General features: G+C 43.0%; 1 protein-coding gene across 2 annotated transcripts in view; it reads left to right on the top strand.

Annotated features, from left to right (window-relative positions):
- The window catches only part of glis2b (GLIS family zinc finger 2b), a 29,602-nt gene that overhangs the window by 10,990 nt on the left and 5,703 nt on the right, over positions 1-12,909 (top strand). Inside the window, exons 3-7 of one of the 2 annotated variants that reach the window (XM_040049920.1) lie at positions 10,384-10,578; positions 10,664-10,794; positions 12,169-12,306; positions 12,403-12,536; positions 12,628-12,746. In XM_040049920.1, the coding sequence (XP_039905854.1) occupies positions 10,384-10,578; positions 10,664-10,794; positions 12,169-12,306; positions 12,403-12,536; positions 12,628-12,746 (717 nt within the window). Of the gene's footprint in view, positions 1-10,383; positions 10,579-10,663; positions 10,795-12,150; positions 12,307-12,402; positions 12,537-12,627; positions 12,747-12,909 lie in introns of both variants that reach the window. The other variant, XM_040049915.1, reaches the window with a different exon arrangement.

Below are 12,909 nucleotides of genomic sequence, written 5' to 3'. Positions count from 1 at the left end.
GTAGCAGTCCCCTTTTGACAACAAACCACAAGTGCGACCCGCCCTCCTCGTTCAGTGCCTCCCTCCCTCCTGGCACCTTCCCTCCCTCCCTGCCTTCTGCCTGGAATTCCTGAGTGTCTGAATGCTCTGGCTGGAGGCCATCAGTAGCTCGCTGAGAAGTTTCCTGTTGCACCCTCTCCCTCCTTCACTCCATCTATCCCTTCCTTTTCTCCTTCTTTCTTTCCCTTGCTCTTTTCGCCTCTGCTCTGTTGTGTCTCGGGCCTCTTTCTTCTTCTCTATCTCAGCACCTTTTATCTCTTCCCTGTCTTTTATTTGTTGATGATATATGCCTAATGTCTTTTTAAAACCCTCAAAAGAGCAAGTGGCAATTTTGTGCTTATTCTTCCCTGAAGCATGTTAACACATGTGTGCCCCCCCCCCATATATATTCCAGCCACTGTGACTCCAGCAAAAATAGTTTTTCCTCAATAGCCCTTCCCTTGTGGCTCCATGCTTGCTGCTATTACATAATCCTGTGTAAGATCCTATGTGCCTTTTTGCAGTAGAGTCAAAGACAAGAGGTAAAGGTTTGAAGGAAAAGTATGAAAAATTGGAGACACCAGCAAAACTTTTTGAAATCCTTATTATGCATATGTTTTTTTAAATAAAATGTTTTAATACAGGAATTGGCTTTGCAGTATTTAAAGCAGAATCTTGTGTAGTATTCAATCAGAGGAATGTAAGTAAAGTAAAGTAAAATTTTATTTATATAGCACCTTTCAAGATACTATCACAAAGTGCTTCACAGAAGCTAGAGCATAAAACATAACATTAAATGTGATAAGAGTGAAGGTGGAATATTAACATAAAGGGATAACGAAGCAGTAAACGTAAGAAGAGCAAAAAAAGCAAATAATGAAGAAATAAATATAAGAAGAAAAGGGGAATATGGGGCCCAGAGGAGTAGGAGGAGGAGTGGAAACTGAGGTTTCCTGTTTGAGGAGGTGGCTGGCTGAAGAGGACAGAAGCAGGGGAAAAAAACCCTCTCCTGTGTGTGTGTTTGTGTGTTGAGTGATCCATCAGGGGCTTAAACGAGGGAGGGGGGGGGGTGTATGTGTCAGCAGAGGTGGGGTCACTTGCGGTTATTACTTCGAGCAACGTCGGCGATGAGACAAGTGTGAGGGAAAGAGTGACCATTTTTGGGTCTGTTTTTCGTGCGTCTCTAAATGCAAAGATTCGAATCATCGGCCTTTAACGCGGCTCAGCTGATGATGAACGAAAACGCCTTTGTCGCATCCTTCTCGAATTGATCTCACCTTTGACACGAATCCATGTAAATCTGACTCTTGAGGAAAACTGCAGATTGGAGTCACAGTTGTTTAGAGTACTGCGCTCGTTTGCTTGAAAATGTGAGGGTATTGTTTATTTCCTCTAGGCCTGGGTCACAGATGTTGAACAGGGGTCAGAGGTCACACCACACCCTCACCTGTTGGATATAAAGTCCTGCAGGTTTCAACATGACTGGTGCCGCAGCTGTGGGTCGCTACACATCAGCGCCAAGCCACAGAAAACCTAGAAACACATTTACTAAGAGAGTTACTGACCTTTAGTTCATTAAATGTGCCAGGCAGCCGTTGTGTTTGCTTTGTGATGGCAGAAAGTCCACATTTAGGTCTCACTAACCCCATAATTGTTCTGTTTAAAATGTGATTTAACCACACCGTGCTCTAAAAAGTTTTTGGATTTCTGAGTGGACTATACTGGCTCTGATTATGTTCTATCAACTGATATATGCGCATACACATAAGAAGACTCCTTACTGCATGCATACTCTTCCACGTGCATCTTCAAATAATCTATTCCATTCTAATCTATAGACATAGTGCTGTGCTAAAGTCTTGAAGCACTCATCATTTATTTATGTTTTGCTAAGAAAATAAGTGCAGCAATTTATTCAACAAACAAGTGCAAACATACATGGAAATGCAGTATATTTGTGCTTATAGTTCTAATGAGTTTGAAAGTCAGTATTTGGTAAAATCATCTTTATTCTACAAAACAGCCTGAACTCTCTCAGCCAAGCTTCATTGTAATTTCTTTAAGTCGTTTGCAGGACTAGTTCTCCAGGCTTCTTGAAGGACATTCATTCTTTGGATGTTGGCCGCCTTTTGTTCCATTCTCTGCTAAGATGATCTCACGTTGCTTTAATAATGTTGAGGTCCAGGCTCTGGGGAAGCCATTGTGTGTGTGAGTGTGTGTGATTCTTCTTCTTTTAAATCCAGGTAGGCTTTTACTGCATTGGGAGTGTGTTGGGGATCATTGTCATGCAAAAAATAAAGCCATTCCCAGTCAGATGCTTTCCAGATGCTACTGCACGGTCGATCAAACTCTGACGGTACTTTTCATAGTTTCAGCAATTTTAACAATATCCTCAACACCACTGACTGAAATGCAGCTCCAAACTATGACAGAGCCTTCACCGTGTTTTTCCTCCCTGTTTCCCTTCCTTAAGAATGGCTTCTTGACTCTTCCACTGAGACCATTTCTGATGGGGCTTCGGTGAACAGTAGTTGAATCAACACAAGGACCAGATGCATCTCTCAGGTCCTGTGTCATTGGGGTTTTTTTCAATTTCCTAAGGAAATGACTTTCAGATACTGCTCTAGATAGTTTGCTTTTTTTTAGGACAAGATTGCGCTACACACCACTCCAAGTTATGCCAACCTTTTGGCTAATAGCTCTTTGGGAATCACCTTTTTGGTTGTTTAAAAAAAACCTTTCATGCCCATGAAACTGTGTCATATTTGGCATTTTGTGTTTTCGTGACAGCTATGACAAAACTTCAAAGGAACTTCAGAAAGCCTAGAGAACTATTCCTCAAGACCACTTACAAAACTACAATAACGTCTGGAAACTTGGAAGCAAAGTGGCAAGAAATGCGTGGTGGCTAAACGTTTGCACTTTATATGTGTTAATGTTAAATCTTTTTTTAATTACGAATGAAATTGTTTTAAATAAAGCTGTATTCGCTCAAATATATTCATAATGGTATTTTGAAATATGTGTAAATGACGTCTCTGATTTTACTTATATATTTATTGCCAGTTTAATATTGGCTTAAATGGCATTGTTTAGTTTAACGCCATCGGTCACTAGAAGCTATCTTTCTCATCATGCTTTTTTGCTCTCTTTGTGTTCTCTTCACATGTGTGCGTGTGCATGTATGTGTGTGTGTGCGCACATGCGTGCGCGTGTGTGTGTGTGTGTGTGTGTGTATAAGAGAGCGGAGAGAAAAAAGAGAGCAAAGAGCCCCGGGGAGAACTGGCTTGCCTCCTACAGACCACCTCCCAGGGTCACAGCAGGAGGGAGATTAAGTTACAGCCAAACTCGGAGGGGGTTTCACAAAATGTGTACGCACACACAAACACATTCCCTCACTCTCTGAAACCCACACTGTGACAACAAAATATTGCACAATGCGATTTTATAAACTGTAAAATAATCATCTTATACTGCACAATTATAATGTTTTCTGATGCGTGTTATTGGCGCGTATCTGCACCATCAGACCAAGCAGACTGAGCTGAAACGCAATCCTCACCAGATCAGATTAGGGTAAAGATCAGTCGGTCAGAGTGGGGTCAGCAATGATCCATGTGAGCCTAGCCTCAGAGCACAGGGGTGTTGAAACACATAGCCCTCCTTTGACCTGAAGCCCCCTTGCACTATTTCACCCTATAAGTAACCGTGCCGTCTTTCTCACACCCTCCAGTCTCGACCCAGGTTCACCCCTGAACACACACATACTCATACTTTATCAAAGCAAGGTCAGCAGAGTAAGACTCAGGTGGAAGGGTTATACAGAGGAGTAAGTCACGAGGGTTGTTAAAGAGGACATGCACAAGCCTCCTTTTTAGCACGCTTCCTCCTCCACTTCCTCCTCACCCTCGTATATCCTCGCTGTGGCCCCCTCGGTCATCCCTCTGCTCCGCTCTCTCTCCCGCTCAGCTGCTGTAGTCAGTGTTTACTCTGCTAGCGCGAGAGGAGAAGGCCCAAAGAGGGACAATGCCTCCTTTCAGAGACACTGTTGACCCCCACGACTGAGCGAGGAAGTCTGCATGGGGGCCAGCCAACACCCCTTCCCCAAACTTCACAGCCATCCGCCATTAGGCTTTATACAAATCCTCGCATATCACACAGACGTGCACACAGAGCACCGTACTCTTTCCACCTCAGTATCACTCTTTCTGTTAGGCACCCTTTCTCTGTCTCATTTTTCCCACAAGCCCCCCCCCTCTCAGTGACTGAGCGTGGAGTCAAGATCCCGTAAATCCTGTCCAAGATCCACACTCTGTGAGTCACTTCCCAGCCACTCTACTATTTCTCCATTAAGAAACAATCACGAAGGCAGGTTGAGGTGAAATTCAGCACATTCATCAAGAGTTATACTTGTCAAGTCCAGTAACCTGATGAATGAGTAGTAAAGTAGGGGGGAAATGCCCTCTGCAGCCAATTTCCAGATTTGACTGTCTGCCGGCTGCACTTTTACTGCATGTCCACACTTCTCCTGTCTGTCTGGGTTAAAAAAAAATACAAAGCAGGTGTAGCACCTCTGGGATCACATCAGTGAGGTATGGATTGCTCTAGGCTTTGTAGTTATTGTTTAGCTCGCTGTCATTAGGAAGTCCAAGAAACTTTTAGGTGAATCTTGTTTTAAATATTTGTCACATTGTTTACTTAGGGGCCCCTTTCTTTTATAAGGCCTTCAGGTATTACCGTTTACTCATAGCAATGAACATAATTGCCCCAGGCTGATAATGAATAAAAGCCAATGGAGCTTTAAGCCTACAAATGACACATGTGCAGACATTGATCAGTTATTTTTTTATCAGCTTGCTGCTGATTAAAATGATATTTTTCCTCATTCATCTCAAAGAAATTAAAGCTGTAGTTCAGTGGACACATGTAACCCGAATAATTAAAAAAACCCTACAACTTAATGTTGAACACTTATTTATTTATTTGGAATTTAAAAGCAAGAAAAGACTGGACAGTAAAGCTCTTTTGGGAAAAAAAAAGTGGCATTTTCTCAACATGCAGCAGGACGAATGATATAAACAATAGTCTTTGTTATGCATGGAAACAACACTTTTCTTGGCTAGCTGTTGTTTGAGTGGGCTGGGGGCTGATGCAGAGGCGTGTTTAATAAATTGGAGAAAATGAACTGCATAGTCCATTGTGTGTGTGTGTGTGTGTGTGTGTGTGTGTGTGTGTGTGTGTGTGTGTGATGAAAAACTTGGGACATTGTCTAATGTATCAATAAAAACAGAATATATCAGGTTATTTTGAATTTGATGTTACTGCAACATCTCAAAAAAGTTGGGAATGGTCCGTGGATGCGTAGAATCCCCTCTTCTTTTAACAACAGGCTATGGACGTCTGGGAGCTGAAGAAACCAGCTGATGGACTGTTGGGAGAGGAATGTCGTCCTGTTCTTGTCTGATTTAGGATTCTAGCTGCTCAACAGTCCTGTGTCTGCTTCGTCTGCTTTTTCATTTCATGATGCATCAAATGTTTTCAGCTGGTGAAAGGTCTGGGCTGCGGGCAGGCCAGTCGGGCACGGAGGCCACTATGAAGCCATGCTGCTGTAATAATTGCAGTATGTGGTTTTGCTGAAATATGCAAGGCCTTCCCTGAAAAAGACGTAGTGTGGGTGGGAGAATGTAATTTTTTTAAAATCTGTATGTACCTTTCAGCACTGATGGTGCCCTTCCAGATGCACGAGCTGCCAATTCCATTGGAGCAAATGCTACTCAGTACCATCACAGATCCAGGTTTTCGAACTGAGTGTTGATCTCAAGCCGAGTGGTCCCTCTCTTAGCCAGAAGAGAGAGGGTCAATGTTTTCCAAAAATAATTTCCAATTTCAATTTGTCTGACCACAGAACAGTTTTCCACTTTACCTCAGTCCATTTTAAATGAGATTTGGCCCGAAGAAGACAGCGGTGTTTCTGGTTCACATATGGCTTCTTCATCGCGTGATAGAGCTCTAACCTACATTTGGTCATAGTACGGTGAACTGTGTTGAAAGACAATAACTTCTGGAAGTTTTTTGAGCCCATGCAATGATTTACATGACAGAGTCATGCCTGGTGTTAATGCAGTATTGCCTCAAGGCCTGAAGATTTTTGGTCTTTTCCCTTGCGCACAGAGATTTCTCCAAATTTTCTGAATCTTTTGACGATATTATTTATTTTGAGCAACTCTTGTCTCTCTAAGATGCTGTTTTTATATTCAGTCTGTTGCCAGTGAACATAATTAGTTCTAAAACATTAGTCAAGCTGTTTCTTTTTACTACCCCTTCCTTTTCCAGCCTTTTGTTGCCCCCGGCACTTTTTTTGACGTATGCTGTTGCCATCAAATTCAAAATGAGCTGACATATGTTTTAAATGGTGCATTTTCTCAGTGTAGACATTTTATATGTTTAGTATGTTCTAGTGTCAGTGGGTTTATGAGATTTGCAAAATCATTACATTCTGTTTAGTGTAATGGTATGCACAAGGAGCAGCCAGCAGGGAAGATCTTTAGTGGGTGGAGACCCTGGTAGTAGCTCTCTGCTTGACATCAGGTGCCAAACCAAATTCTATGCCAATGTTATATGGATTCAGAAATTCCATATCCATTCCTCATTGCATTTTATAGCATGGATCATAATGCCGATGGGTCCCTGCATAAGATTGAGCAGGATTTATAGAAAGGTTAAGCTGATTCCTGGTCTGCGCCTCGGGGTGAGGGCTTTTACGAATTTAAAGTGGATGACAGGCGATTTTCTGCTACTTTGGCCGAACAATAAAGCCAAAAAATTTCTTGGCAAGCATGTGTGGTAGGAGTTACAGCAAGTTAGTCATAGCCACCCAGTACAGCAGAGAATGGGAGTAGTATTAACTGCAGCAGATGCTCATATTCACTATGAGATTTTTAAATGTTTATTTTCACAGTTAATGACAACAAACTCCACTTGACAGCAATTACCAGTAAAATCCCGCCTTTATTGTTAGCAACATTCATTATGTGTCACCATATAATTTACAATAACCGTGTGATTGAAAACAGTAATAAGGGAATCTCCTCGTTCGGAGGTCTGCACTGGTGAAGCAAGAAGCATACAGCCGGTTAAGGACTAACACGCAAAATCTCAGGTTCTGTGTTTTATTGCGACACCAACATTTCTTTAACCCAAGAACCTTTTATATCATGCGAGTCATTTAACAGCTTCACATTTTTCATGTGTTCATTGGTTGTGTGGTTCTCTATATTCTGGACAATGTACACAAAGAGCTTATTTTAAAGCAGAATGCATGATTGTCTGGGTTTTTTTTATTATTAGTTTGCTTATAGGAGGTAATATTTTATTTACCCACTGATGCTGGACTTTGGATTTTTTTTCCCCAAAGAATTGTTGTAAGATGTGTTTTTATGTGCATGTGAGGAAAATGGGTGTCTCTTCATGCATCACAGCTCATCTCACCGATGACGCTGCTCTCATACAGTGCCTTCTTCTGTTTGCATCAGTACGTGTGTGAACTATCATCCTCTTATCTATGGCTGATTGAGTCTTTACACCCCTCCCAACCCCCTGGCTGTGTGTCTGTATTTGTGTGTGTGTGAGCTGTTGGCGATCCCTCGTTGGGATGGCGAACCTGGTGACCTCCCTGCTCCATGCCTCCCAGAAACAAGGGCTTCTCATGTGGCTGCTAGCCAGTTGCACTGAAAGCCCACCATTCACGACTAGCCATCCCTTCTATGAGTGTGTCTCGGCATGTGTGCGAAGGAGAGGGAGAACAGATGGATAATTTTTGAAATTACAGTTTGAGCAATTGCTTGTATGCATGTGTGAGCAAGCATGTATTTCTGCAAGAATCTGTGTGCATATGGTATACACTTTATAGACACTTAAAATAAGAAATTATAAAACTGCAACTGTACAGATGGAGAAGATGTTTGTGTAGAGAAGCACTGAATCCTAGGACTTTATGTTCAGAGGATAGCTTGGCTTAAACATTCAAAATTGTATGGCATAGACTGTATGTAAATGATAGTCTTTGTAGCTGCCACTATAGCAATAAAAACATTTACATGGCAGGCTGGGATTATTAGCTGTCAGATAATGCCAGCAACTTTGGTCAGCATACTGAATCTGTAGACCAGGGATGAGAAAGTCATTTTTAAGTGGGCCAGACCTGTGAAAGTCTCCTTTCTGTCAGTGTAAACAAGTTTAATTAATCCCCAAGATATCTTAATAAAAGAAAAAGAAGTGCAATCTTAATAAAACATCTCAGTCTTTCTACGTGATAAAGAAATGCTGCTCCTGAGAAAAGGAAAGAAATCTGTGAGCACAACTCTTTGGGCTTAAATTCTAAGACATGAATGTGGACAATTACAGAAAGAAGTAGTAGTTCTGGTAGCTTATTGGCCAGACTGTCCTGTAATATAAAACTGAAAGTTTTTATTAATTAACAGAAACAGTCTTTTTTCAGCACTTTCTATAGTAGATAGTGTAAAACCAGGAACTTTCTGTCATTTAATTGTTTATTAATTAATCACTTTATTGTAGCCATGGCCATGCTGGAGTTCTGTCACTTAGAAAAGCTATAAAACGTAGATTTTCCCGAGCCGTTCAGTGGGTCGGATTGGTTTCTTTGGCGGGCTGATTTTGCCCCCTGGACCTTATGTTTGACATCCCTCACATAGACTGCATGGGTGACACAGGTTTTTGCCAATTAATGCAAAATAACATACTGATAAACTGCCAGAATTTCACTCACTCAAACCCAAACATAGGTTTTTTGAGTTGGAAACAGTAGAATTAAAAATACTCCAGAACACATTTTGAACTCTAAAATTAAGCGTTTATCATAAAATGGGGGTGTACTGAGGTTTCTCACAGACGTCATGTGGATGACAGTTAGACATAATAGACGTGATACAGCCATCGGTTACTAGTGAAAAATATGTATTCCCTGACTGGATAGCAGTGGTTCCTGGAGGTTGCCTGCTCTCGGTGGGGGAAATCAGATTCAAAGAGGGCAATGTACCAAAAACTTCTTAGTGATTGCTTTTGTTGTTAGCAGATTACTAAAGTTACTGTAGTTTTTCACATATGTCTGCAAATAGTTGCTAACTACTAGCCGAGCAGTAGTACAATTTGGTAAAGTGCAATAAAAAAAGTGTTGCTAGAGTAAAAGCTGTGCCTCAGCGCAGCAGCCAGCTTGTTTCATAAGGTACATCTTGGACTTTGAGGGCGAATGGTCTCCATTTATGCTTTCAGTACAGCTCAGAGTGTAGCTCGCCAACGTTTGTGGACAAGTCCATCACTTCCATTCAATCTATGACTGTAGTAATATGATAAAGACCAAACAGCCTCAGGGTTTGGAGTGGGTGTGCAGGGTTTATCATAACTGATTTCAGCTCCGACAGCTTTCATACCCGGCTGCAGAGTCCACGCAGAGTCAGCGCTCTTGATAAGTTTGTCTACACCTTCTTCCCAGTAGGCCACAGCAAAAAAACAAAAAAAACAGAGCAATGGCCACCACCGTATGGTAAACAGCAGGTGTTTACAGCTGTTGAATTACCTTAGTCTCCTTAGGACAGAAACTCTTTGTCCCTTACTGTACACCACCTGCCTGTGACCAGTCCAAGTTGCTATTGAGCTGCACACCAGGGAATTTAGAAAATGAACTGAAGCCGCAAAAACTGTCTGGACCACAATAGAATTCCTAATTCATTTAGTCAAAAGAATGTGATTTTTTATTTAGGAAGTTATTGTTAAGGATTTGAACTCATAAATATAACAATGGGCTTCATGGAGGTGTCCAGTTCCTGAGTCAGAATGAGAGTTAGAAGAAGAGTCATGCCCACAGCCCCCAGTCTGGGTCCAGAGGTCAGTGTTTTTAGAGGAGGGAGGAGATAAATGCAGTGGGTACAGCTGAACTTAAAGACCTTCAGGGTTTGGTCTCAAAGGTCTACGGTGTCTGAAGGTGCACGGTCACAGGGGTGGGGGTGAAGTGACGGAGCGAAAGAGTGGCTGAGGGGTGGAGAGAAGTCAGGCTAGCGGTGGGGGTGACCATCTGGATTGGATTGTAGACATTCCTCAGGATGAGTGTTCGTAAAGGTCGAAGAAAAAAAAAGAAGAGGGGTCACTGGGCCCTCAGTGTGTGTGTGTGTGTGTGTCTGTGTTTATTATTCTTTGGCTTACTCGGTGTTTCAGTTTATGATTGTGGTCGGTTCGGCAATGTTTAAGGTATTTCTTCCCCAGTGGGATCGTGGAAAGGGAGATACTTTCAACAACATTTACGTGCGCAGTATTGCAGGTGTATATTAACGCCGAGCTTGCACGCACTTGCAGGAGGGAGGTCTGCGATCATGCTGTCGCTGGACGAGCCTCTGGACCTGAAGCTTCCTCGGAGGGCCAACGGGAAGGACAGAGGGGCGCGCAATCCTCTTCTCTCACCGCTGCACCCCAAACATGCTCGCCAGCTCCACATGGCAGATGATGGGACAGCAGTCATAGAGCCTGCCTCACCAGCATCTCCACACACAGGTGAGTAATAACAAACCACAACACAACTGTTTCTATGTTTAAGTGGACACACTGAGGCTAGTGTCCCTGTGTTGTGTTTTCATAGGCATGCAGGTGGTCCCTCATGATCGAACAGACACTCCCACCCCCCCTGCAGTGGACCTGAGCATGTCTCCATCCTCCCGCCACACCCCAAGCTCTCCAGAAATGACCAACGGAAACTACATCCCTTCAGGCGTGAGTATATCAGAGCTCAAATTCACTCACACACACACTCTGACAAGCAAACATAAGTGCTCCAAATCCACATTTTCTCATACTCTTTTCTTCGTTCACCTCCAAGTTGTTGTTAAAATGAACACCGTCTCTCACTGCAGCGGTGAGTGAGCACACTTTCCTGTCGACAGCTAGGAGTGAGTCAGCCTGCTAGGGTCAGCAAATCAGGAACAACATCGGGTTGTGTCACACTCACATAAGGGAATCAGGCTATGGAAAGGGTGGGAGGCCTCTGTGTGAGACAGAGTGGCAGAGTGAGGGGGTAAAGTCTTATCAAACACCTCTTGTGTCCCCAACAAATACCTTTGTCTGTGCAACTTGGACTCAGTGGCCCTGCTGGCATGATGTGTGTGTGTGTATGGATGTTGGTGTGTACATTTATAATCGGATTTAAGACATGCAGACCTCACGCCGCCTAATTCAATTCCCACGCAATTGAATTGAGGCATGCTGGCTGGGGCCATTCAGTCGCCCCACATCTTATTGAGTCTCACATCCCTCCAACCCAAACCCACCGCAGCACACACTTAACTTATCCCTGTGGACATAGATTGGAGACTATCAGTCTATCTTACCGTCACACCCAAAAATAAGACCTCTTACAAAGTAGCTCACACACTTTTTGCACACAGAGCTGCAGCTCAGTGCAGGGAAACGGCGTCATTTTATGAAATTTGTCACCTGCGCATTCTCACACTGAAGACTGTGATCTCTCTGTACGCCCTTTTTCTCCGTCTGTGCTCCCCTTGAAATCTCCGTGTACCTGTGCAGCTCTTTGTAAACGCAGCATTTCATCCTTCCCGTTCTCTCCTCGAGCTAAGATAAACTGTGTGTGTATGAGTGTGTGTGTGTGGGTGAGCTGGTGCATTAGATCTTTGAGCCCCAGCTGAGATCCAGCGAATCTTACATCTCTCATGCCGAGCTCAGGGATGTAGGGAGGTTTTGTAGTGCACAGCGGGAAACTACTAGAGGAAAAGAAGAAGGGATTTTTTTTTGAAGGGAAGGACATGAATCTGCAGTTCAGTACTCCATTGATAAAAAGCAACACTTTTACTTTGTCAGTCAGTCCGTCCATCAGCACCTGTCTGCTTTTCAAATGCAGCACACTCCACAGCTTTAAAGCTGGAAGTGCAACAGCTAGTACTAAACAGAAGGTTTCACCCTTATACGATCATAACTATGGACAGTGGCAGCTGAGTGTTATTTACATATATCCTTTCATTTTCTGGGTTTTATGATATACAGTAAAGCTTGTGCAGCAGTTTAATAACTCTGTTGCTGTTTTCCCTCTTTTTTTTTTTGGTTTGTTTTTACCAGAATTCTCATATCTCACAGGCCTTCCAGTTCTTTGTGCCAATAGGACATGGGACAGGACTTCACCTTCCATCCTCTATGTTCATTGGCCAGACTAGTGACAAGAGATCCTCTCCAGATCTTTCAGCAGATGAACAGCTAGCCTGTCGTTGGAAGAAGGTAAAGCTTTTTCTGATGCCCTTGCAGGGAAGTTCGAATCAAATCAAAACAACTGCTTTGTCACAAGATTATATTCAAATGTTTTCCCTCCCTTAGTGCCATCTGCTGTTTGACTCCCTGCAAGACCTGGTGGACCACGTTAACGACTTCCACGTCAAACCTGAAAAGGATTCTGGGTACTGCTGCCACTGGGAGGGCTGTGCTCGCAACGGGAGAGGGTTTAATGCTAGGTGAGTTGAAAACGGTTCTTTTTGTCTCTGAGGGGGGAAATTCAACAAGTGAGAAATAGATTTAAAGCTTTTTTGTTTGTGTGTGCCGCAGGTACAAAATGCTCATCCACATTCGCACTCACACTAATGAGAAACCCCATCGCTGTCCCACCTGCAACAAGAGCTTCTCGCGCCTGGAGAATCTCAAGATACACAACCGCTCACACACAGGTCAGTGGTCAGAGCCCAGTGAGTACTGACAGATATCTGAGGCAGTGTTTGCTATACAGTTAAACTGTAAAGTAAAAATTAATAAGGAAGTTCTTTATAATAGTCAGCTTGTGTTTTTGATGGCTTCTATCGGGTCATATTAAATAAAACATGACCTTTTGTA

This window comes from Simochromis diagramma, unplaced genomic scaffold (genome assembly GCF_900408965.1).
Source record: "Simochromis diagramma unplaced genomic scaffold, fSimDia1.1 OVJJ01000321.1, whole genome shotgun sequence".
NCBI lineage: Eukaryota > Metazoa > Chordata > Actinopteri > Cichliformes > Cichlidae > Simochromis > Simochromis diagramma.
The sequence above is the reverse complement of the archived record's forward strand: the minus strand, read 5'-3'. Positions and strand labels throughout refer to the sequence as shown.